The 25,505-nt window shown below is 44.8% G+C and overlaps 1 protein-coding gene across 1 annotated transcript in view; it reads right to left on the bottom strand.

Moving 5' to 3' along the window:
* Positions 1–25,505, bottom strand: part of KCNQ3 (potassium voltage-gated channel subfamily Q member 3) — a 237,720-nt gene that overhangs the window by 33,795 nt on the left and 178,420 nt on the right. The window contains exons 2-3 of the mRNA XM_058174539.1: positions 11,884–11,974; positions 358–484 (exon numbers count right to left, since the gene is read on the bottom strand). Coding sequence (XP_058030522.1) covers positions 358–484; positions 11,884–11,974 — 218 coding nt within the window. The remainder of the gene's footprint in view (positions 1–357; positions 485–11,883; positions 11,975–25,505) is intronic.

Genomic DNA, 25,505 nt, shown 5'->3' with positions numbered 1-25,505 from the left:
AAAAGAAAAATACAATTCGTTTATTTTGGGTGGTCCTTGAGTGCCATCTAGTGGCAACATGGCCATCCAGCATCCAAGCCACAAGTTAACCCATCTTATTTACATAACCTTCTTTAAACCCACATGGTTTTCCACCTCGATGCACTTTGAATTAACTTTTCTGGTTAAGAGTGATGGATGGAAGGGTTCATTACCATGGCAGAGTCTATTTAGGTGTTTCTGAGCAAAAGGACAAAAAAAAAACAACAACCGAAAAACCTGCGACTGATTTATTTTTCCGAAAAAGAAGCCGCGATGTAAAAGCGTCACATTTTTATTTTTTATTATTTTTTATTATTTAAACTTATATATGCTTACCCAACATACAAAGAGGCTTTCTGGCAAACTTCAGCCTCCCACGCCATCCTTTGTATCGACAACAGCAGCCGGCTGCCCAGATCCTTAAGGCAAATTCTGCTCCGAAAATGAAAATGGCAAAGGTTTCCTATCGGAAAGAACATGGGGAGGGGAAGGGGTAAAAAAGAAAACCTGCAATAACAAAAATTTTGAGAGGAGTATATCGCTCGATAAAACAATTCTTAGCTGCTGAAAAGGAACTATTTGGATAAGGAGAATCTGGCTGGAAGCAGAATGTTTCACAAACTGGTCGGTCCAAGCCGTTGGCTAAGCTTGGTGGGGGGGGGGCAGTAGCCCAATAGCAGAATTTATGTATTTGGTTTTTTATCCTGCCTTTATTACGGCTTGTATGTACATATTAGAAGGCAATAGACATATCCATTATTCCTTCCTGCTCCTACAGTCTTCACAACAACAACCCTGCGAGATGAGATGGGCTGAGAAAGAGGGACTGGCCCAAAGCCATCCAGCTGCCTTTCATCCCTAAGGCGGGACTAGAACTCACAGTCTCCGGGTGTTGGCCCAAAGCCACCCATCCAGCTTTCATGCCTAAGGTGAGACTAGAACTCACCATCTCCTGGTGATTGGCCCAAAGCCACCCATCCAGCTTTCATGCCTAAGGTGAGACTAGAATTCACCCTCTCCTGGTGATTAACACAAAGTCACATTAGCTGGCTTTCATGCCTAAGGGGAGACTAGAACTCACTGTCTCCTGGTGTTTGGCCCTAAGCCACCCATCCAGCTTTCATGCCTAAGGTGAGACTAGAATTCACCCTCTCCTGGTGATTAACACAAAGTCACATTAGCTGGCTTTCATGCCTAAGGGGAGACTAGAACTCACTGTCTCCTGGGGTTTGGCCCTAAGCCACCCATCCAGCTTTCATGCCTAAGGTGAGACTAGAATTCACCCTCTCCTGGTGATTAACACAAAGTCACATTAGCTGGCTTTCATGCCTAAGGGGAGACTAGAACTCACAGTCTCCTGGTAATTGGCCCAAAGCCACCCATCCAGCTTTCATGCCTAAGGTGAGACTAGAATTCACCCTCTCCTGGTGATTAACACAAAGTCACATTAGCTGGCTTTCATGCCTAAGGGGAGACTAGAACTCACTGTCTCCTGGTGATTGGCCCAAAGCCACCCATCCAGCTTTCATGCCTAAGGTGAGACTAGAACTCACCATCTCCTGGTGATTGGCCCAAAGCCACCCATCCAGCTTTCATGCCTAAGGTGAGACTAGAATTCACCCTCTCCTGGTGATTAACACAAAGTCACATTAGCTGGCTTTCATGCCTAAGGGGAGACTAGAACTCACTGTCTCCTGGTGTTTGGCCCTAAGCCACCCATCCAGCTTTCATGCCTAAGGTGAGACTAGAATTCACCCTCTCCTGGTGATTAACACAAAGTCACATTAGCTGGCTTTCATGCCTAAGGGGAGACTAGAACTCACTGTCTCCTGGGGTTTGGCCCTAAGCCACCCATCCAGCTTTCATGCCTAAGGTGAGACTAGAATTCACCCTCTCCTGGTGATTAACACAAAGTCACATTAGCTGGCTTTCATGCCTAAGGGGAGACTAGAACTCACAGTCTCCTGGTAATTGGCCCAAAGCCACCCATCCAGCTTTCATGCCTAAGGTGAGACTAGAATTCACCCTCTCCTGGTGATTAACACAAAGTCACATTAGCTGGCTTTCATGCCTAAGGGGAGACTAGAACTCACTGTCTCCTGGTGATTGGCCCAAAGCCACCCATCCAGCTTTCATGCCTAAGGTGAGACTAGAACTCACCGTCTCCTGGTGATTGGCCCAAAGCCACCCATCCAGCTTTCATGCCTAAGGTGAGACTAGAACTCACCGTCTCCTGGTGATTGGCCCAAAGCCACCCATCCAGCTTTCATGCCTAAGGTGAGACTAGAACTCACCGTCTCCTGGTGATTGGCCCAAAGCCACCCATCCAGCTTTCATGCCTAAGGCGGGACTAGAACTCACCCTCTCCTGGTGATTGGCCCAAGGCGACATTAGCTGGCCTTCATGCCTAAGGTGACACTAGAACTCATAGTTTCTTAGTTCCTAAGCCAGCACCTTCACCACTAGGCCGAACTGGCTCTAGAACAGCAGCCCCCCTAACATTTGGGGCACCAGGGGCGGGTTCCATAGAGGGGAGGTTTTCTGCAGGCCAGGGAAGGGGCATCATTTCCCCCACTAGCTGGATCCCGCACGTGCACAGATGGGGCTTCACTCAATTGTGCGTCCTGGTTGCTGGTGGACCATAGATTGAGGACCCCTGCTCCAGAAGATCCCAAATTGGGGGAGACCTTTTAAAAACCAATTCAACCATGTTGAGGATTCCCAAGAATTCCAGAAGACGTAAGGCATGGTTATCCCATGCTCCCACCCATTATCCATCCCGGACCACTGTTCTATGCTTAGACATCTGTTCAGGGGTGGACTTCAAAAATTTTAGCAAGGGATTATCTGGTTGCTGGGTGGGCGTGGCCATGGTGGGTGTGGCCATCGGCCTCCTGTATCACCGAGGGGGGGGATGTTTTTGCCCTCCCTGGGCTCCGGAGGCTTTCCTCAAGCCTCCGGGAGGGTGAAAACAGCCTCCCCAGGCTCCAGAGGCCCTCTGGAGGCCCAAAACAGGCCCATTTCAGGCCTTCCTGAACTTCCGGTAGGCCTGTTTCCCCCCCCCCCCAAGCCTCCGCGCGCCCCCTGCACTTACCTGCATCCAAAATGGGCTACATGGGGACTCCGGGGTGGGGAGGGGAGGGGTGGGCGGGGCCAGCCAGGAGTGGGATTTGGGGGCTCTCTCTCTCTCTCTCTCTCTCTCTCTCTCTCTCCTCATGTATCCTGGTCATGTTCTATCTGCATTGTAGTTCTCCGTGTAGAATTGAAGATTGCTTGCTTGCCTTGTATCGGAGGTGGGTTTCAGCAGGTTCTGACCAGTTCTGGAGAACCGGTAGCGGAAATTTTGAGTAGTTCAGAGAACCGGTGGTAAAAATTCTGACTGGCCCCGCCCCCATCCATTCTCTGCCTCCTAAGTGGGAGGAAATGGGGATTTTGCAGTAACCTTCCCCGGGAGTGGGGTGGGAATGGAGATTTTACAGTATCTTTCCCCTGCCACACCCACCGAGCCATGCCCACCAAGCCACACACACAGAACCGGTAGTAAAAAAAACTTTGAAGCCCACCATTGCCTTGTATGTGCCTACCACGTGTATCTACGTATATAGAAGTCTTGTATGTAAACCACGGTTTGTAAGACAAACCTTTGTGTCCTGTATTTTGCTCCTGGGTTGTCTCAAAATAGTAGTCATGCTGTAAACACTCCGACAGAGCATTTCCAACAAGTCAGGAACAAGCCTTTCGGAGTCAGGCCATTTTGATTCTGATAGATTTTGTCCACTTCTACTGGAAACCATGCAAGTCATGTACATCAAGGAAGACCGCTAAGGCCGGGAATGTCTATTCAGAGGTCTTCAAACATGGCGGCTTTAAGACTTGTGGACTTCAACTCCCAGAATTCTCCAGCCAGCTATGCTGGCTGGAGAATTCTGGGAGTTGAAGTCCACAAGTCTTAAAGCCGCCATGTTTGAAGACCTCTGATCTATCCTAATGCCATAACTCTCAAAGGGCAGATAGCAGAGGTGATCATCTGATCTTATTAACAGGAGAGGCTAAGGATTGAAGAGTGGACCTTTGGCAATTACAGCCTGCCCCTGCCATCTCTTTTCTTCTTAAAATGTCCAATTAACCCCCAATTTCTTTAATAGAGAAAGCTGTCTATGGGATCACGGTGACATAGCCGACCTCTTGTTAGATAGCGATGCTTCTTTGGCAAAGCAATATAAGCCAATTTTAGAGGCTGCTCGCTCATGCTAATTTGCCCATTCCTGCAAAGATATTTTTATGCTTTTTGTTTTTTTAATCATCTACAGCACTCAATACAATCTAGGGCTTGAAAAGTCTTGAGTAAGAACGATCCATTAAAAGTGTGCTTACTCAATGCATTCGTGAAGCATAAACTCTTGTATTGTTTTATCATCTAGCCAACCATTTAGAAGAGTTGCTCTTTACCACCTATACTAGATTACTGAGTGGCTTTGAATTTTAAAAGCTTTCCTCCAAAGCCCCTAAAGGCAAGACAAGAAGCAACGGATGGAAATAAATAAGGAGAGAAGCAACTTAGAACTAAGGAGAAAATTCCTGACAGCTAGAACAATGAATCGGTGGAACAACTTGCCTCCAGAAGTTATGAATGCTCCAACACTGGAAGTTTTTAAGAAGAGATTGGCTAACCATTTGCCTGGATTGGTAGAGGGTTTCCTGCCTGAGCAGAGGGTTGGACTAAAAGACCTCCAAGATCCCTTCCAATTCTTTTATTCTGTTAAATATAATATAATTTATTTATTTTTATTTATTTATTTATTTTATTTTGTCATAACAATATACACAAGCATCACACAAAAAGATTATATAGTTGTCGTGTCCCACTCCCACTCCGACGAACGAGACAAGGAAGTCCGTAACAAACTTGGCAACGAAGCCTTTGCAGCTTGCCAAGTTCCTTCGAGGTTTATCAGGGCAGGCAGGAGTCCAAGTTGTGACTTCAGCGATAGAGTCCGATATCAGCAAACTAGATAAGACTTTGCTTGACTCAAGGTTGGAATGCCAAAAGCAGGTCCTTTATATAGGCTGTGGGGTGTGGCTCCATGACTCATCATTTATCCAGGCCTGCCCCACTCCTCCTTCTGCTGGCGTCGCCTCTCAGATCTCCGGAAGCGAAGGTCCTCCCAATCTGAATTGTCTTCAGCTGGATCTGCTGTCAGCTTCTGAGAAAGGGAGGGTCAGAGGGAGTAGGGCCGAGTGATTCCAGCACCTGGCTGGCTTCCCGCTCTGAAAGCTGAGCCAAAGGAACACACGCTGTATGAGTGAGGTTTTTGGGCTACTCCTTTCACTCCTGGAATCCTCTCCAGGTATGGGGCCAGGGCTGGGGGCTGGAGGCATGACAGGCCGTTCATCTTCATTATCAGACTCAGAGTCTGATAAAAGGCCCGGTTGGAGATGGGAGGGGCCTGGCTGAGGAGAGGAGGGAGGATGAGTCACAACAATAGTATATAAACATATATATGGGGAGAAACAAGGATGTATAAGCATATAAATATAAGAAAGAGAAACAACAGGACAGGAACAGTAGGCACGTTTGTGCTCTTATGCACACTCCTTAAAGTCCTCTTAGGAATGGGGTGCGGTCAACAGTAGATAGTTTTTGGTTAAAGCTTTTGGGATTATGAGAAGAGACCACAGAGTCAGGTAATGCGTTCCAGGCACAGATAACTCTGTTACAGAAGTCATGTTTTCTGCAATCCAAATTGGAGCGGTTGACATTAAGTTTAAATTTATTGGTTGCTCTTGTATTATTGCAGTTGAAGCTGAAGTAGTCTTTAACAGGAAGGACATTACAATAGATGACTCTATGAGTTAAACCCAAATCCTGTCGAAGGCGACGGAGTTCCAAGTTTTCTAAACCTAGGATTTCAAGTCTGGTAAGATAAGGTATTTTGTTGGTTACGGAGGAGTGGAGAACTCTTCTTGTAAAATATTTCTGGACACGTTCAATTGTATTGATGTCAGAAATGTGGTATGGGTTCCAAACAGGCGAGCTATATTCAACAATTGGCCTAGCAAATGTTTTAACAACAACAACAACAACAACAACAACAACAACAACAACAACAACAGAGTTGGAAGGGACTTTGGAGGTCTTCTAGTCCAACTTCCTGCTCAGGCAGGAAACCCTGTATCATTTCAGACAAATATCCATTTTTTTCTTAAACAACCACCAGTGTTGGAGCACTCACAACTTCTGAAGTCAAGTGCTTCCACTAATTAATTGTTCTAACTGTCAGGAAATTTCTCCTTAGTTCTAGGTTGCTTCTCTCCTTGATTAGTTTCCATTCATTGCTTCTTGTCTGGCCTTCATGTGCTTTAGAGTATAGACTGACTCAGTGGTGAAATCCAATTTTTTTTACTACTGCTTCTGTGGGCGTGTCTTGGTGGGCAGGGCATGTCTTGGTGGGCGTGGCAGGGGAAGGATATTGCAAAATCTTCATTCCCACCCCACTCTGGGGCCAGCCAGAGATGGTATTTGCCGGTTCTCCGAACTACTCAAAATTTCCGCTACCGGTTCTCTGAACTACTCAAAATTTCCGCTACCTGTTTATTTATTTATTTATTTATTCGAATTTTTATACCGCCCTATCTCCCGAAGGACTCAGGGCGGTGAGTAGTTCTCCGAACTACTCAAAATTTCCGCTACCAGTTCTCCAGAACCTGTTAGAACCCACTGGATTTCACCCCTGGATTGACTCCCTCTTCTTAATGGCAACCCCTTAGATAGTCTGTAGAGATTCTCAGCCATCCAGGTCATGATTGGTCCCAAATATGCTTTTTCAGGAGGCAACTGGACTTCCTTGTTTTTTTTTCTTTCAAGACATTTCGCTTCTCATCCAAGAAGCTTCTTCAGCTCTGACAGGATGGTGGGGAATGGAAGGATTTATATTCCTTGCAGACAGCTGGTCCTTTGCATCCTTTTTAAAGGGTCTTTGAGGCCACTTGGAGGTTTATCTGTGTTCTCAGGGTCACCTGAGTGGTGCTCCTGGTTGTCCAAGTGCTTCAACGACCCTCAGAAAGGATGCAAGTGACCAGCTGTCTGCAAGGAGTATAAATCCTTTCATTCTCCCACTATCCCATCAGACCTGAAGAAGCTTCTTGGATGAGAAGTGAAACATCTTCAAAGAAAAAACAAGGAAGTCCAGTTGCCTCCTGAAAAAGCACTTTTGGGACAACCCCTTACATATTTGAAGACTGCTATCACCCCTAGTCCTTCTTTCCCTTAAACTAGACATACCCACTTCCAGCAACTGTTCTTCATATGTTTTAGTCTCCAGTCCCCTAATTTTAGCCTCTTCCTTTCATTCTTTCTAGAGTCTCAACATCTTTTTTTACATTGTGGAGATCAAAACTGGACACAGTATTCCAAGTGTGGTGTTACCAGGGTATTATAAAGCGGTTTTAGGGCCTAATGAATCAAGAACTAGAACATCTGGATGGGATGACACAACTCCAAAGACAATTGGTGTGCAATCTGGGGGTACCTCTGAGCTTCGAAAAGCAAGGGGCAGTGATAGTCAGGAGAGTCTTTGTGCAACGTTGTGTTGTGTGCCAGTTGCGCCTGTTCCTGGACTATGCGCTTCTGTTCACAGTCACTCACGTCTTGGTCACCTCCTGGATAGACTACTGCAACAGGCTCTACATGGCACTGTCATTGGAAGAGTAGATATCTACAAAAGCTTCAATAGATATAAAATGTTATATATAGAGTATAGCTAAAGGTAAAGGTTCCCCTCGCACATATGTGCTAGTCGTTCCCGACTCTAGGGGGCGGTGCTCATCTCTGTTTCAAAGCCGAAGAGCCAGCGCTATCCGAAGACATCTCCGTGGTCATGTGGCTGGTGTGACTCAATGCCAAAGGCGCACGGAACGCTGTTCCCTTCCCACCAAAGGTGGTCCCTATTTTTTCTACTGGAATTTTTTTACCTGCTTTTGAATTGCTAGGTTGGCAGAAGCTGGGACAAGTCACGGGAGCTCACCCCGTTATGCGGCACTAGGGATTCGAACCACTGAACTGCTGATCTTTCGATCGACAAGCTCAGCGTCTTACCCACTAAGCCACCCACTAAGTCCTGTATATATAGAGCAGGGGTAGTCAACCTTTTTATACCTACCGCCCACTTTTGTATCTCTGTTAGTAGTAAAATTTTCTAACCGCCCACCAGTTCCACAGTAATGCGCCATGTATCATCGTCTGCACATGCCTCTCGTGCATCGTGGATTGGGTTTGGGGGTGGGGGGGCGCCGGCTACCAGCTCTGTTTGTCTGTTACAGCTGGGTGGTGTGGGGGGAGATGCGTGAGCTATTCTGGGACGAGGCTCTTTTGTTTCATTTGCGCCATTTAATTTCACTTATGTAACGTGAACTAAACTTATGCGCGGGCAATACAAATAGTATATTTTCAGAAATTTTAAATTGTCACAGGGAATTTTATGAAAACCTAATGAAAATGTTTTTAAATAATGCTATGAAATTTTTTTTTAAAAGTCAATTAAATTTTAAAAAAAGGAAAGTGCTTCAGTATCGGACAAACCCCTACTGCCCACCATGAAAGCTGGAACAGGTTGACTACCACTGATATAAAGTATAGGAGAACACTAATGGAATGATATGTAAATAGCCACAGTCATACACAAGAGTTGAATGAAAATTGTTTAATTGTTAAAATTCAATAACATTTATATTTTTTTAAAAAGATATAAAATGTGGTGGTATAAGCAGATGTGTATGGGTCCCTAGATAGACACATGTTGCTCTCTGCTGTGTGAGCTGCCTTGGTTGATAGCTTGCTTCCAAGTCCAATTCTAAGATGCTGGTTTTGACCTTGAGAGCTTTATGTGGCATGGTGCTATGTCATCTGAGGGATCTCCTTTTCATTGTTACATTTACCTGGTCCAGCAGGTCTCACCCACCGAAGAGTTCTACCTGATGGGATCCAGGAAGTGAGTCAATTTTGCCATTGCATCAGGGTTGAAATCTAAATTTCTTTCCTACCGGTTCTGTGGGCGTGGCTTGGTGGGCATGGGGGGTGTCATATGACTGGGTAGGTGTGGCTATGTAACCATGTGACTGGGGGATCAAAAGACAGAAACTCACTAACAATGTCCTGCTGGAGCAGGATTGGACTAGATGACCTCCAGGTCCCTTCCAGCCCTGGGCTATCCTCTGAAGCTGCATCTAGTGCCAGGTTTGTACTCCTTCCTCCCTCTCCTCCTGCCTTCCTTCCCTGCCTCCTCCCTCCCTCCTTTCTTTCTTTCTCTCTCTCTCAAAAACGAACACATACACCCCCACACCATGTTTTTTTGGCTAGCAGGCTCCAGGGAAGCCTGCTGGGAGCAAAAACAGACTTCCCCACCCACATTAAAAAAAGGTTCCGACGACTGCGCACCACAGCTGTGATCCTCAGAGCCTTTTTTTACCTTTTAAAAGCATTTTTTTACAATCTACTCGGGCAATAGATTGTAAAAAATGCTTTTAAAAGGTTAAAAAAAAAGACTCTGACGATCACAGCTGTGGTGCGCGATCGTCAAAGCCTTTTTTTTTTACCCTTTAAAAGCAGGAAGTAACGGCACCCAGGTGGGTGGGTGGAGCTTCGCTTCACCATCGCTACCAGATCGCCGAACTACTGGCCATAATCGCTACCGGATCGTGCGATCCGGTCCGATCCGGGAGCATTATCACCCCTGCATTGCATCTGTCCTATGGATCAGGGGTCTCCAACCTTGGCAACTTTAAGCCTGGCGGAATTCAATTTCCAGAATTCCCCAGCCAGCTTTTGCTGGCTGGGGAATTCTGGGAGTTGAAGTCCGCCAGGCTTAAAATTGCCAAGGTTGGAGAGCCCTGCTCTGGACCATTATCCCTCCTAAATGAAGTTAGATCACCCCGATAATCTTCTGTAAAGCTCCCAAAATGTGGGGGTTTTTTCCCCCAGCGAGCTTAGGGATCAAGTAGGGAGCCTGAATTCCGGTTATACTTCATGTAAAACATCTCCCCTATCATAGTCTTGTTTTATCCAGGTTGATTATTTTAATGGGTTTGCGAAATGTTTTAATACTTGGTTTTATTGTCCCAAAGGTGTTTTTTTTTTTCAGGAGGCAACTGGACTTTCTTGTTTTTTCTAAAATAATATAAAGCCTTCCATCTCCCCCCGCCCACTATCCTGCCAGAGCTGAAGAAGCTTCATGGATGAGAAGTGAAACGTCTTCAAAAAGGAAAAGAGACAAGGAAGTCCAGTTGCCTCCTGAAAAAGCACCTTTGGGACAACCATGACCTGGATATGACTGAGAATCTCTACGGACTTGCTTTTATTGCGTGCCACTCAATAGAACCACTTTGGGCGAGACGAGTGGCCATATAAATTGGACAAATAAATTGGACAAGTTAGAAAAAAACAATTAAACTCCTTCAAAGGAAGAAACCAGAGTTGGGATTGCCTTACTACCGGTTCACCCAGCACCAGAAATGTAAGTGTTGCGGCTCCCGCCCCCGAACCTGGCCCCATGCTCGAAAGTGCCTTGGAGCCGGGCCTGCTGCCAGAAAGTGACTCAGAGCCGGGCCTGCTGCCAGAAAGTGATTTGGACAGTGAGGGGGAAGGGCCGTCAGAACTTATCTCAGAAGCACCGGCCTCCCTGGATCAGCTCCAGGAGCCAGAAGCAGGCCAAGTGAAAGAGATAATGAGGCCTCCTTCTCCTGACTCTTTCCCCCCACCCAGGCCACGCCTGCAGACCCATCTGACAGCAATCAGGCTTGGCTCAATCCCAGGTTTCATAGGCAGGAGAGAAGGAAACGACAGAAACAGGGGAAGGGCAGGCCTAGGAAGTGCTGAGTCATGGAGCCACACCCCACAGGATATAAAAGGCAGCAAGAGCTGGTGTGTCTCTTTGTATCAGGCAAATCCACGGATTGACTATTTATTTATTATTTATTTATTTATTTATTTATTCGTATTTGTATACCGCCCTATCTCCCGAAGGACTCAGGGCGGTTCACAGGCAAATAAAAAACATTTATGTACAAATTAAGATAACCATTAAAAAACTTATTCTAAAAGCCAAATTATTAAAAATAATATAATAATATAAATATTAAAACCAGTTTAAAACCCCTATAAATTTAAAATCTAGTCCAGTCCTGCACAGATGAATAAATGTGTTTTAAGCTCGCGACGGAAGGTTCGGAGGTCCGGAAGTTGACGAAGTCCTGGGGGGAGTTCGTTCCAGAGGGTGGGAGCCCCCACAGAGAAGGCCCTTCCCCTGGGCGTCGCCAGACGGCACTGCCTAGCTGACGGCACCCTGAGGAGTCCCTCTCTGTGAGAGCGCACGGGTCGGTGAGAGGCATTCGGTAGCAGTAGGCGGTCCCGTAAGTAACCCGGCCCTATGACTAGAGCTGAAGGTTGTGACTCACCAGCGTCTTGGCAGCTATCGAGGGCTCTTGGCAGATGCTGATTCTTTTGCTGCCAGAGCTGATAAGAGCCAGCTAATTAAGCCATCGTTCGGACGGAGGCAAGGAGGACACAACAGTGAGCGTGCGCATGCGTGCGGCATCACAAAACACGCACATGGGCATGGCATCACAAAACACAGCACTTCACTCACACGCACCATCCAAACATGTGTGTGATGTCAAAAACATAGCGATATAGGATGGGATTGTACCCGGGCGGGCAGGTGGGCGTGCCCACCCGCAGGTGGCCACTACTGGTTTACCCAAATCGGTCTGAACCGGCTGAATTCCACCTCTGGAAGGAACCCTGTCCAAGTCATCTTGGCAGAACGAGTATATCAACAATAATTTTGCCACAAGCCCATTTTTGCTTACCAAAAGCAACAGCCAGTATCCAGAAGCTTTTTCGTATTCTCCAAAAGTGGTCAGCACTGCTAAAATCAGGCATCCCAGCACGATCAGAAATCTGGAGGAAGAGAGAAGAGGGGAAAATTGAAACATTTTCAGTGTTGTATTCGTCCTCCCTCCTCTCCTCAGCCAGGCCCCTCCCATCTCCAACCGGGCCTTTTATCAGACTCTGAGTCTGATAATGAAGATGAACGGCCTGTCATGCCTCCAGCCCCCGGCCCTGGCCCCGTGCCCGGAGAGGATTCAAGGAGTGAAAGGAGAAGCCCAATAAACCTCACTCATACAACGTGTGTTCCTTTGGCTCAGCCTTCAGAGCAGGAAGCCAGCCAGGTGCTGGAATCAATCAGCCCTACTCCCTCTGACCCCTCCCTTTCCCAGAAGCTGAAAGCAGATCCAGCTGAAGACAATTCAGAGTAGAAGGACCCTCGCTTCCGGAGATCTGAGAGGCAACACCAGCAGAAGGAAGGGTGGGGCAGGCCTGGAAAAATGCTGAGTCATGGAGCCACACCCTACAGCCTATATAAAGGACCTGCATTCCAACCTTGAGTCAAGCAAAGTCTTATCTAGTTTGCTGATATCGGACTCTATCGCTGAAGTCACAACTTGGACTCCTGCCTGTCCTGATAAACCCCGAAGGAACTTGGCAAGCTACAAAGGCTTTGTTGCCAAGTTTGTTACGGACTTCCTTGACTCGTTCGTTGGAGTGGGAGTGGGACATGACAGTCAGGTGTCCTTTCTATCAATAATTCTCTAAAAGGATTGGGGCAGAAGGGGAGGAGAAAGAGAGAGCTTTGTTGTGGTCCGCCAGCAGCCTAAAAAGCTGGCAATGGAGTCGGACAGCGAAGATGCTGAGGTGAGGCCAGGGCCATCGGGAAGTGAGGTGCGGACTCCAGAGCCTCCAGAGATTGACAATAGTGAGGCAGAGGAACAGGAGGAGCCTGTTCCTAATGCATGCATGAGAAGAGCTGCCAGAAGGCAAGAGCAGCTTAAGCAAAAAGGATGACTCGGGAGTAGGGCCAAGAGATGATTCCCCAGCCTCCTCACTATCCAACTCCGCTGCCAGGTCCGCAGGTTTCTAGAGGACCACAACATCCAGCTCACTCCCCAAGCAGAAGACCCTATACCATTTCAGACAAGGGCAGGCAGGATTTAATTTATTAAAAAGAACTATTAAGGTTTTCATGCATGGAAGAGAGGAACACAATACAAAAACCGAAAGATCGAAACATTTTAATGCTTTTCAAATAATTCCCTCAACACTGTCAAACTATATACTAAATCTACACTACTATCTTCTCATTGTTCCCATCACCCATCTCCTTCCACTTATGACTGTAGTTTTGTTGCTTGTATCCTTACAATTTATACTGATATTGCTTCCTGGTTGCTTATTTGTAGCCTATGACTATCATTAAGTGTTGTATCATTAAGTGTTAAATTTGTACTCTATGACTATCTTTAAGTCTTGTAAGTGTTGATCCTTGATGAAGGTATCTTTTCTTTTATGGACACTGAGAGCATATGCACCAAGACAAATTCCTTGTGTGTCCAATCACACTTGGCCAATAAAAATTCTATTCTATTCTATTCTATTCTATTCTATTCTATTCTATTCTATTTATTCTTCTCGTTTCATACAGATTCATTTAAAAAAAAATGAAGTAATTCACTTTAACCACAGGGAGGCAGTAAATATCCACGTTCAGAACAAACTCATTAGCTTTTGGGTTCTGTCCAAGACCCTGGAAAGTTATTTATTTTTAATGTGATAAAAGTACCCCTATTTATCATATTTAATTTCATTTAATGTGATAAGAATAGCCTTATTTAGCCTATTTAATTTCACATTTAAATGAAATTAAATTGAGTCTGGTCTCAGCCAAAGAAAGTTTTCTAAAAATCACCACTGCACTGGATAATGTTTCAGGTAATCTTTTGAAGCCTCTTTTAGAGAACAGCAAAGGAGAAATTTTATATTGTTTTTCTTCCAAAAGAGTGAGGAAGACTGTTTCCCTTCCTCTAGGAATAGTTACAAAAGACATTGTGAAATCTCTTTTAAAACGTAACAGGAAATATATAAAAATGAAGCTAATAATTTTGCTTTTGCCAGCGAGGAAAAATAGTTTGATAAGCTAAAAGGTGCTTATCATGCTGTTAGTGGGAATCCAGAGTCTATTGAAACTTTTGCTTATGGGTCAGGATTATTTATTTTCTATTTCTTTTTTGCAGTGTCTCTATATAATGCCTTCCATCTGTTATGGAACCCAAAATGACATACAGAGAAAGCAAACTAATCCCTGGCACAACTTTAATAAAGCAATGACTATTATATAAACTTGGAATTTCCGTCTCTTAGAGAAAACAAAAGTAGATTTCAGAAAAAAATCTAATTTTTCTCTGAAAGAGAGAGAGAGAGAGAGAGAGAGAGAGAGAGAGAGAAAGAGAGAGAGATGAGAGAGATGAGGGGGGAGAGGAGAGAGAGGAGAGAAAGAGACAGAGAGGAGAGAGAGAGAGGAGGAGAGAGAGAGAGAGAGAGAGGAGAGAGGGGGGAGAGGAGAGAGAGAGAGAAAGGCGAGAGATGAGAGAAATGAGAGAGAGAGACAGAGACAGAGAGAGACAGATGAGAGAGAGAGAGCGATACATTCAAAGGGGAAATCAAATGGCCACTTGAGGATATGTTAGCATTCCTAAACCATTCCACACTTTACAAAAGATAAATGTAGTTTGAACCCCCCCTTCCCACAAGAATGATGGACACAGAGTTGCAAAAAAGTTACCGAATCTTGTTTTTATATATGATAACTGCAGAGAGAGAAAGAGAGAGAGAGAGAGAGGGAGGGAGGGAGGGAGTTGCGTAGATGAATTTTGCACTAGCGCTTGTAATGGTGGTTCTTCATGCTTAGCTGTTGTTTGGGAGGCTGCATTAACACTGTCCATCTGTTTATCCTGCTCCAAAGTTTTCATCCGTTTGTCAGTAAGTTCTGTGGTAGGATATATCTCAATTGTTGCTTGTAAACTTAAACTTTGTTCCCTCAAAAGGCAGTGGTGTGTGCTTTCACTAGCGATACCCAGAACTATTTTATCACAAATAAATTCATCTCTCAAAGAGCCATACTCACAGCTTGCATCTCTCTCTCTCTCTCTCTCTCTCTCTCTCTCTCTCAGTGGGGGGGGGGGTGGATTTGTCACTTGTCTCCTGAAATGTACATGAGGAAGAAGACATTCTGAATTCCAAACTTTAAGGTGGCACTTTGTCTCCCAGCCATGATGGCAAGCAACAAAATTTATGCTTTATGGCTTGGTGAAATTGCTTTGCTGACTAATGACCAAGACAAGGGTCATGTTTGATTCATGTGCCATTTCCAGAAATGTCTTCATGATGCAAATGCTAGAACTTTTCAGCTGGTGAATGGCTGTTGTGTCTGCGCCCCCCGAACCGGGTCCCCTGCCAGAAAGTGACTTGGAAAGTGAGGGGGAAGGGCCATCAGGACTTACCTCGGGAGCACCGGCTTCCCTGGCTCAGCTCCAGGAGCCAGAGACAGGCCAGGTGGAGGAGATAATGAGGCCTCCGTCCCCTGACTCTTTCCCCCCCAGGCCACGCCTCCAGACCCAGCTGATGGCAATCAGGCCTGGCTGGACCCTAGGTTTCGTAGGCAGGAGAGGCGGGAACAACAGAAGCAGGGGTGGGGCAGGCCTAGGAAGTGCTGAGTGATGGAGCCACACCCCACAGGATATAAAAGTAGCAAGGGCTGCTATCCTCTTTGTAGCAGGAAAATCAACTGCTTGACTAGAGCTGAAGTACTGTTTGTTGACTCATTGGCATCAAGGGAGATAACAGAGACACTTGGCAGACGCTCGCTAGTTTGCTGCCAGAGCTGATAGTGCCGGCTAATTAAGCCATCGCTCGGACTGAGGCGAGGGGGACAGAACAATGGCACTTTGGGTAGCATGCATACCAAAAATGAGGGGGTTGTAGAATAGAATAAGCTATTGTTTGGGAGGGGGTTGTGGTGGGGGGTCCCTTTTAAGTCAGTTGCTGGGACCGTATGGACAAGTTCCCTCCAGTTTTCCTGCAACGATTTCAAAACTGCTTTGCCCTTGTCTCCTTCTGGCTGAGAGCGAAGGATTGGGCCAAAGTCACCCCGCAGGTTTTATGTCAAGAGTGGGACTAGAGTTCACAATATCTGGATTTCCAGTGCAATGTAGTGCTACATTTTAGTGGGTAGGTTCTCTGCACTAAGTTACATAATGTTTGGTGTTTTTTTTCTTGGCTAAATATTTGAACCTTGACAACTAACCTCTACTTAGTTGTATAAATGTGTGGTATTATGTATGTGTGTGTATGTATGTATGTATCAGGTGAAATCCAGCAGGTTCTGACAGGTTCTGGAGAACCGGTAGCGGAAATTTTGAGTAGTTTGATGGACTGGCAAATGCCACCTCTGGCTGGCCCCAGAATGGGGTGGGAATGGAGATTTTGCAATATCCTTCTTTCAGGAGTGGGGAGGGAATGGGGATTTTGCAGTATCCTTCCCCTGGAGTAAGCTGGGAATGGAAATTTTGCAGTATCCTTCCACTGCCACGCCCACCAAGCCACGCCCACAGAGCCGGTAGTAAAAAAAAAATTTGGATTTCACCTCTGGTATGTATGCAGTGGTGGGATTCAAATAATTTAACAACCCGTTCTCTGCTCTAATGACTGGCTGGGTAGGTGTGGCCATGGCCAGGAGGTGTGATAGGTAGTACTAGGCCTCCTGCACAACCCTGGGAGCAAAACGGGCCACAAAGGGTGCCACCACCATCCCCTGCACCCCATTTTGGGCCTAGTAGGCCTCCCTGAAGCCTCCTGGGAGCAAAAATGGGCCACGGGGGGGGTTCCACTTCTCCATTTTGAGCCTAGGAGGCCTCCCTGTACTTACCTGGGAGCCAAAATGGGGCATGTAGGGACTCCTGGAAGAGGTGGGGAGGGGAGAGGCCAGCCAGCAGTTTAACAACCGGTTTTCCCGAACCGGCCCGAACCGGCTGAATCCCACCACTGTATGTATGTATGTATGTATGTATGTATGTATGTATGTATGGGACTAGAAGCCTTCCAAGCTCCTTGCAAACTCTGTTATTGTGTGTGTGAGAGAGAAAGATGGGAGGGGGAGGGAGGGAGAGAGAGAGAGATTGCATAGATGAAAGACAAATTCAAAAATATATGAAGGAAAGAGAGAGAAAGGAAAAAAGAAAAATTGCAGAAAACAATACAATTCAAGAAAGGGGCGGAAAGATAATTAAAGAAGCTACCTCTGCCTTTCTTTACAGTCGTTACAAACTCTTTATTCCTCCTCCCTCTTTAACTGTACAATAATCCCTTCATCCCTTTATTTAATCCTTTTTCAGTCATCCAATCCAGAAATCACCATTTCACTTATTTCCATTTTCAGCAAAAGTCTATAAAAAGTTTCCAGTCTTTTATTAAAGGTACTTATTATTTTGTCCTTGACCAAATAGGTCAGTTCTGCTAATTCAGCCATCTTTCCAATCCACTCCCCGGTTCTGGGCATTTCAATATTTCTCCATATTTGGGTGTCCTAACAACACTGCTGCAATTATCATAGATAAACAAATCTACCCACTTAAGGGTTCTGCTTGGCCCGTGATATCCTAGCTTATTCAACAGATCACATGCAAATAAAGAAATGAAAAAAAATATCCTATATTACTCATAAATAATCAGTGTTTGTAAAAGTGCACTATTTTACTTAATTGCGGAGTTCATCTAACATACTGAAACCAAGGTTAACACAATGTAATTCTTGTGTGCATATTCATGATTATGTCCAAGCAAGTAAGTTATATAACATTTCTACATGGTTACCTGGTTCATAAAACCTGCTAAAACTATGGCTGGAGTCTCACAATATGAAGAAACACAAACTACAGGTAATCCTCAATTTATAACAATTCGTTTAGTGACCATTCAAAGTTACAATGGCATGAAAAATGTGACTGTTGTAAGTTGAGGACTGCATGTATGTTCATTTGTGACTCAGAGGTTACGATGCTGGGCTTGTTAACGGGAAAACCAGCAGCCCGGGTTCGAGACCTGAGTACCATTTAATGGGGTGAGCTCCTGTCCTCACTTCAGCTCCTGCCAACCTAGCAGTTCGAAAGCATGCAAATGCGAGTAGATAAACAGGTACCACTTCAGTGGGAAGGTAACAGCATTCCGTGGTGTCATGCTGGCCACATGACCATGGAAATGTCTTCAGACAGCACTGGCTGAATGGCTTTGAAATGGAGATGAGCATAACACCCTAAACAGTGGTGAAATCTGAACCAGTTTGCTACCAGTTTGCTGGTTGTGCATGCGTGCTGTGTGCCAAACACGTGCTGCATGCGCATGAACATGCGCAGTGCACAGCATACAGCAAACGTGCACTCTGTGTACATCTGGAGTGCACACCGAATGTGCATGTACATTTAAAAAGCTACTGGTTTGGACGAATCAGTAGTTTAAAAACTGGTTCGGTCAAACCAGTAATTAAAAAAAGCTATCATCCGACAATCACCTGTGCCAGGGGGTTTAGCTTTGCTAGAAAGCAGGATTTCCTGCTTTCTAGCAAAGCTAAACTGTGCACCACAGCTGATCCCCCCTTGCTGTTCTACTTACCTTTTCCAAGCCTCCTTTTGGCGCATATTGTGCATGTGCATGTACGCAGCACGTGCCAAAAGGAGGCTCGGGAAGTTAAGTAGAACAGCAAGCGGGGGGGATCAGCTGTGGTGCGCAGTTTAGCTTCACTAGAAAGCAGGAAATCCTGCTTTCTAGCAAAGCTTAACCGCCCGGCACAGGTGATCGTCAGATCATAGCTTTTTTTTTAACTACCGGTTCGAGCGAACCGGTAGCTTGTTAAACTACCGGTTCAACTGAACCAGTAGTTTTGTTTTTTTACTGCCGGTTCGCATTTACTTCATCATTTGTGTACATTTTTATAGTAATCTCACTTTTGTCTCTTTTACACACACCCTTCCCCTTTTTCCATTTAACTAGGCACCATCTGGGTTTCTATTCTTCTCATTTATCTTCTCCCATCTTTCCCCTATCTAGTTTAACTGAAGACTTTAGCAGAAGCTATCAGCATTTTCCCGGAAAAAAAAAGCTCTGCTTGGTTTCTTGAAGCATTTAGCTGGCCTGAGCAATGATGATTTTCAACAGAATATAACCATGCTTCCCATTCTTTCAGATGACAGGCTAATATTTCAGACTATTCCTCCTCCTTGTGCTTTGACATTTGTTAATGCAGATCGTTTTATCAAACTTACAGCAGAGAGCATTATTATAACAAGCTGGGCTGCTTTTATTTATGATATGATCCAAATGAGCCATAAACTCAAGCTGGCTGTCCTCAATGGAACATGCAGCTTGGACAATGGCCTGCCTGTGTGGCCACATCATAATTTTTATGTTGTTGAGTGCATCCAGATCTTTACAAATATGTTAAAGGAATGCAGAGTAACAGGGTTGGAAAGGACCTTGGAAGTTTTCTAGTCCAACCCCCTGCTCAAGAAGGAGATCTTCCAGACAAATGGCTGTCCAATCGCTTCTTTAAAACCTCCAATAATGGAGCACCCACAACTTCTGAAAGCAATCCATTCCACTGATTAAGTGTTCTTACTGTCAAGAAATTTCTCCTTAATTCTAGGTTGGTTCTCTCCTTGGTTGCTTTCCATCCATTATTTTTTTGTCTTGCTTTCAGGTGTTTGGGAGAATAGGTTGATCTCCTCTTTGTGGCTTGCTTCACTGTTCTTCAGAGGACAATTTGGCAGACAATAATGACCAAGCCATTGGGTGGAGTGCACCATGGGAAGAATATTAAGTTATTTGGCTTTATGTCTATTCCAACCATGAAGGGAGGAGCATCAGTGTATGAGAGTTCATGACTTGGGAGAGACATGGTAACAAGGTCAGCCAATGAAGGCTGTTTGCTGATTCAGACAGCAAGGAGCCTGGGCGTGGCTTAGCTCAACTGTTATGTATATAGGAGAAGTTCCTTTGTCTCTGCTAACTCGGCCTGTGTTTGTACCTAATTCTCTCTACCACGTTGGAAAAACCAGCATGGATATTGAATATATGACTTATGTGTTATTATGTATATAAAGAAGTTTTGAATCCTGGTGAATTGTCTTGATTGTGTGTGCTGCAACAAACCCTGACAATTTCTCCTTAGTTTTAGGTTGGGATCTCTCCTTGATAGGTTTTCACCCATTGCTTCTTGTTTTACTTTCAGGTGCTTTGGAGAATAAAAGGGTAAATGTTTCCATTATCCAGTTTTGTCCAATTTTAGAGGGTGCTACTCATCTCCATTTCTTACTCGAGGGAGCCAAGGTTGTCTGAAGACATTTCCACGTTCATGTGGCCAGCATGATTATACACTGAGGTGAATGGAATGCTGTTACCTTCCCATCAAAGTGGTACCTATTTATCTACTTGCAGAATAGGTTGACCTTATTATGAGCACTCTCACTAAACAACTGGAAGTGTGCCATATTACCAATATATTAGAAGGTAAGCGGATGACCTTGCTTCTATAATCTCCAAAGATGTTCTCTAATCACCTCTCAGCTGTTTTTTGTCTCTTTTATTTTTTGAACAGGTCCAACTGATAATCCTCAAATTATGACTGGTTGCATAATGATTGTTCAAAGTTACAATAGACACACACACATACACACACACACACTGAAGAAAAAGCCAATTACAATAACCATTTTCAAAGTTATGATGGTCACACACGCACACACAAACATTTTAGGTTTTTTGCAATACAGCCATTTTCAGCATTCTGCAATCACAAGCCACTATTTAAGATGGGGTTTTTTGCCTATTTATGGCATTTACTTCCAGTTTCTGGCAAAAAAATAAAAAAAATAAAAAATCCATCCATTGGAGAAAACTGATTCACTTAATGACGGCCATGTTCAGTAAAAGACCACTGTGTCATTTGAATGCCTGCCACAGCATGCAAAAAATGTTGAAAACACCTGGTGGACATGTCCTAAGGCAAAAAAATATTGGTCCAGAATTAGAAATGGGATAGAAGAGATAAATGGACAGAAGATGGATTTGAAACCGGAGACGTTTTTACTAGGGATATTAAACAGAGCTTACAATAAAGAAACTCAGTATTTGATATTACACATAATTACTGCTGCAAGGATTGTCTAGGCCAAGGGTTTGCAAACTTGGCTCTTTTGAGACTTGTGGACTTCAACTCCCAGAGTTCCTCAGCCAGCTTTGCTTCCTTCCTAGGAAGGAAGGAAGGAAGGAAGGAAGGAAGGAAGGAAGGAAGGAAGGAAGGAAGGAAGGACAGACAGACAATGACTGTTTTAGTATACTTTGGGATATATTTGTCCTAGAGGAAAAAAATAGTTGAGTTGCCAGAATTCTTGTAACCCCGGCCATTTCTTCTCAATAAATCTTGCTAAAGAGAACTGTGCTTTGAAAATAATCGCTTTCAGCTTTAGGTAAGTGCCAAAGTGCTTGCCAATGGTTTTTCATTAAGACAAGCAAACTAGCTGCACCCATGTCTCTGTGTTTTACTTTGTCTCTCCACAGCTTTCTTTATTTTATTTATTTATTTATTTATTTATTTATTTATTTATTTATTTATTCAATTTATATACCGCCCTTCTCCCGAAGGACTCAGGGTGGTTTACAGCCAAATAAAAACAGAGTTACGAAAATTAAAAGATATTTTAAAATCTAAATTCACTTAGGCCGAAACGAATAAAACAGTGATAAAAACATGATAAAACCCACTTTTAAAATACATTAGGCCAGCCCTGCATGATAAAACAAGAAGGTCTTTAACTCGCGTCAGAAGGTCCGGAGATCGGGGAGTTGCCGTATCCCCGGAGGCAGCTCATTCCAGATGGCAGGAGCCCCCACGGAGAAGGCCCTCCCCCTGGGCGTCACCAGTCGACATTGTTTGGCTGACAGTACCCTGAGGAGGCCCTCCCTATGGGAGCGCACAGGTCGCTGGGAGGCTATTGGTGGCAGCAGGCAGTCCCGTAAGTAACCCGGTCCTATGCCATGGAGCGCTTTAAAGATGGTAAGCAACACCTTGAATTGCACCCAGAAGACCACCGGAAGCCAGTGCAGCTTGCGCAGGAGAGGTGTTACATGGGAGCTTCGAGTCACTCCCTCTATTACCCGCGCAGCCGCATTCTGGACCAGTTGGAGCCTCCGGGTGCTCTTCAGGGGGAGCCCCATGTAGAGAGCGTTACAGTAATCCAGGCGGGAAGTGACGAGGGCATGAGTGACCGTGCATAGGGAATCCCGGTCTGGGAAGGGACGCAACTGGCGTATCAGGTGAACCTGATAAAAAGCTTTACATTTTTGAAATACGTTGTTGTAAAAGATGCCCGAGAATACCATTGGAGAGCCAAGGAATCAAACAAGTGGAACACTGAACAAATCGGTTCTCAGGCAAGGCACCAGAGACTAGGCTCAAATTTCATGACATGATAGCAACATTCCAATATTTGAGCCACAAAGAAGAGGGGGCCAACCTATTTTCCAAAGCACTTGAAGGCAAGATAAGAAGCCATGGATGGAAATTTACTTGGACTTCAGTAAAGCATTTGATAAAGTAGACCACGACCTACTACTAGATAAAGTAGAAAAATGTGGGTTAGATAGCATCACCACCAGATGGATTCGTAACTGGCTGACCAACCGCACTCAAAGTGTATGTTGTGACTCCAGCCCTCGAACCTGGCCCCATGCCCGAAAGTGACTCCGAGAGTGAGGGGGAAGGGCCGGTAAGGCTTACCTCGGGAGCACCAATTCTTTTGGCTCGGCTCCAGGAGCCAGAACCAGACGAGTCGGAGGATGTAATGAGGACATCATCCCCTGATTCCTCCCTTCCTCAGGCTATGCCTTCAGACCCAGCTGATAATAATAATAATCAAGCTTGGATTGACCCACGCTTCAGAAGATTAGAGAGGTGGCATCATCAAAGGAAAGGGTGGGGCAGGAGCCCCATCCCACATGATATATAAGGAGCTTTGGGACTGCTCTCACTCCACAGGAAGCAAAAGTTTAGCTGAACCGTTTCAAAAAGAGGTGAAAGTCTTGCTACGTGAGTCATTTGTTTGAACTTTGGCAGGCAGCTGCAATTTCTCTCCAAGGACTGATAAGAGCCATGAATCCACTGGCTGAAGGCCAGCTCGTGGGTCTGAAGTGGGGAAGGAGACCGAACAGTGTAGTCCTTAATGGAACTACATCCACATGGAGGGAAGTATGCAGTGGAGTACCCCAAGGCTCTGTTTTAGGCCCAGTACTCTTCAACATCTTCATCAATGACTTGGACGAGGAGATAGATGGGGAACTCATCAAATTTGCAGATGACACCAAGCTGGCAGAAATAGCCAACACTCCAGAAGATAGGCCCAAGTTACAGAAGGATCTTGACAGACTTGAACATTGGGCGCTATCTAACAAAATGAAATTCAACAGTGAAAAAAGTAAGGTTCTACATTTAGGCCAAAAAACCAAAATGCACAGGTACCATATATGTGGTACCTTGCTCAATAGTAGTACCTGTGAGAGGGATCTTGGAGTCCTAGTAGACAACCATTTAGATATGAGCCAGCAGTGTGCAGCAGCTGCCAAAAAAGCCAACACAGTTCTGGGCTGCATAAACAGAGGGCTAGAATCAAGATCACGTGAAGTGTTAATACCACTTTATAATGCCTTGGTAAGGCCACACTTGGAATATTGCATCCAGTTTTGGTCACCACGATGTAAAAGAGATATTGAGACTCTAGAAAGAGTGCAGAGAAGAGCAACAAAGATGATTAGGGGACTGGAGACTAAAACATATGAAGAACAGTTGCAGGAACTGGGTATGTCTAGTTTAATGAAAAGAAGGACTAGGGGAGACATGATAGCAGTGTTCCAATATCTCAGGGGCTGCCACAAAGAAGAGTGAGTCAAGCTATTCTCCAAAGCACATGAAGGCAGGACAAGAAGCAATGGGTGGAAACTAAATAAGGAGAGAAGCAACTTAGAACTAAGGAAAAATTTCCTGACAGTTAGAACAATCAATAAGTGGAGCGACTTGCCTGCAGAAGTTGTGAATGCTCCAACACTGGAAATTTTTAAGAAAATGTTGGATAGCCATTTTTCTGAAATGGTGTAGGGTTTCCTGCCTGGGCAGGGGGTTGGACTAGAAGACCTCCAAGGTCCCTTCCAACTCTGTTATTATGTTATGTTATGAAACTAATCAAAGAGAGAAGCAACCTTGAACTAAGGAGAACATTCCTAGCAGTGAGAACAATTAATCAGAGGAACAACTTGCCTCCAGAAGTTGTGAGTGCTCCAACACTGGAAGTTTTTAAGAAGAGATTGTATAGCCATTTGTCTGAAGTGGTGTAGGGTTTCCTGCCTGGGCCGGGGTTTAGACTAGAAGACCTCCAAGGTCCCTTCCAATTCCTTTATCCTATTTCAGTCACACACAAAGACTGGAGAAGGCTCCAATTCTAGTACAGATGAAAGGAAAGAGAAGAAAAGAACAACCAACAGCTAGGTGGATGGATTCAGTCAGAATGGACTGTCAGAAGACTTGAAAGACCAAGTCAGGGGCAGATTGTTTATTTTGTTATTTATTTATTTTGTCAAATATATATTAAATAATATATATAAGTATAAGCATGAATTGAATACATAAAATGAATTCAGCTAAAGGGAACATTAGGACAGGGACGGTAGGCACCCTGGTGCTCCTATGCATGCCCCTTACAGACCTCTTAGGAATGGGGTGAGGTCAACAGTAGACAGTCTTAGGTTAAAATTTTGGGGGTTTTGGGATGAGACCACAGAGTCAGGTAGTGCATTCCAAGCATTGACCACTCTGTTACTGAAGTCATATTTTCTGCAATCGAGTTTGGAGCGGTTCACTTGAAGTTTGTATCTATTGTGTGCTCATGTATTGTTGGGGTTGAAGCTGAAGTAGTCATTGACAGGTAGGACATTGTAGCAGATGATTTTATGAGCTATGCTCAGGTCATACCGAAGGCGGCATAGTTCTAAATTTTCTAAACCCAGAATTTCAAGTCTGGTGGCATAAGGTATTTTCTTGCGAGCAGAGGAGTGCTCTGTCATGAAGAAGATCTATCTATGTGATCGTTAATTAGTTGACCACGACTTGATGACACATAATCAATTTCCACAACTACGTGGTAGAAGTTGGAAAGAGACAGAATAGCTCAACTACCTTAATTCTTCTGCCATGATGTCACACCCATGTGGCATCATAGATTCTTATTCCCATTCATAACCAGAAGAGCAGTCGCGGGAAAAGAACAGGAAGTGACTGCTTACAGCTTCCTTTAGAACGGATGGAAGGACGTAAAAGTGAATGACTGGTGGGATCTTTGAGGAAGATGGAGTTGATTATCTCAGGAGGAGATGACTCAGTCAGATACGTGGTCCAAACAATGCTTTATTGCGCTCCATCAGTCAAGGAATGCTCTGGGACGCATTTGTCATTCCTATGAGTCAAAAGTAAGCTCACACCATATTTCAGAGATAAAAAGAG

This window comes from Ahaetulla prasina, chromosome 3, assembly GCF_028640845.1.
Source record: "Ahaetulla prasina isolate Xishuangbanna chromosome 3, ASM2864084v1, whole genome shotgun sequence".
NCBI classification, from domain to species: Eukaryota; Metazoa; Chordata; class Lepidosauria; order Squamata; family Colubridae; genus Ahaetulla; species Ahaetulla prasina.
This window is presented reverse-complemented; position numbering and strand designations above follow the sequence as displayed.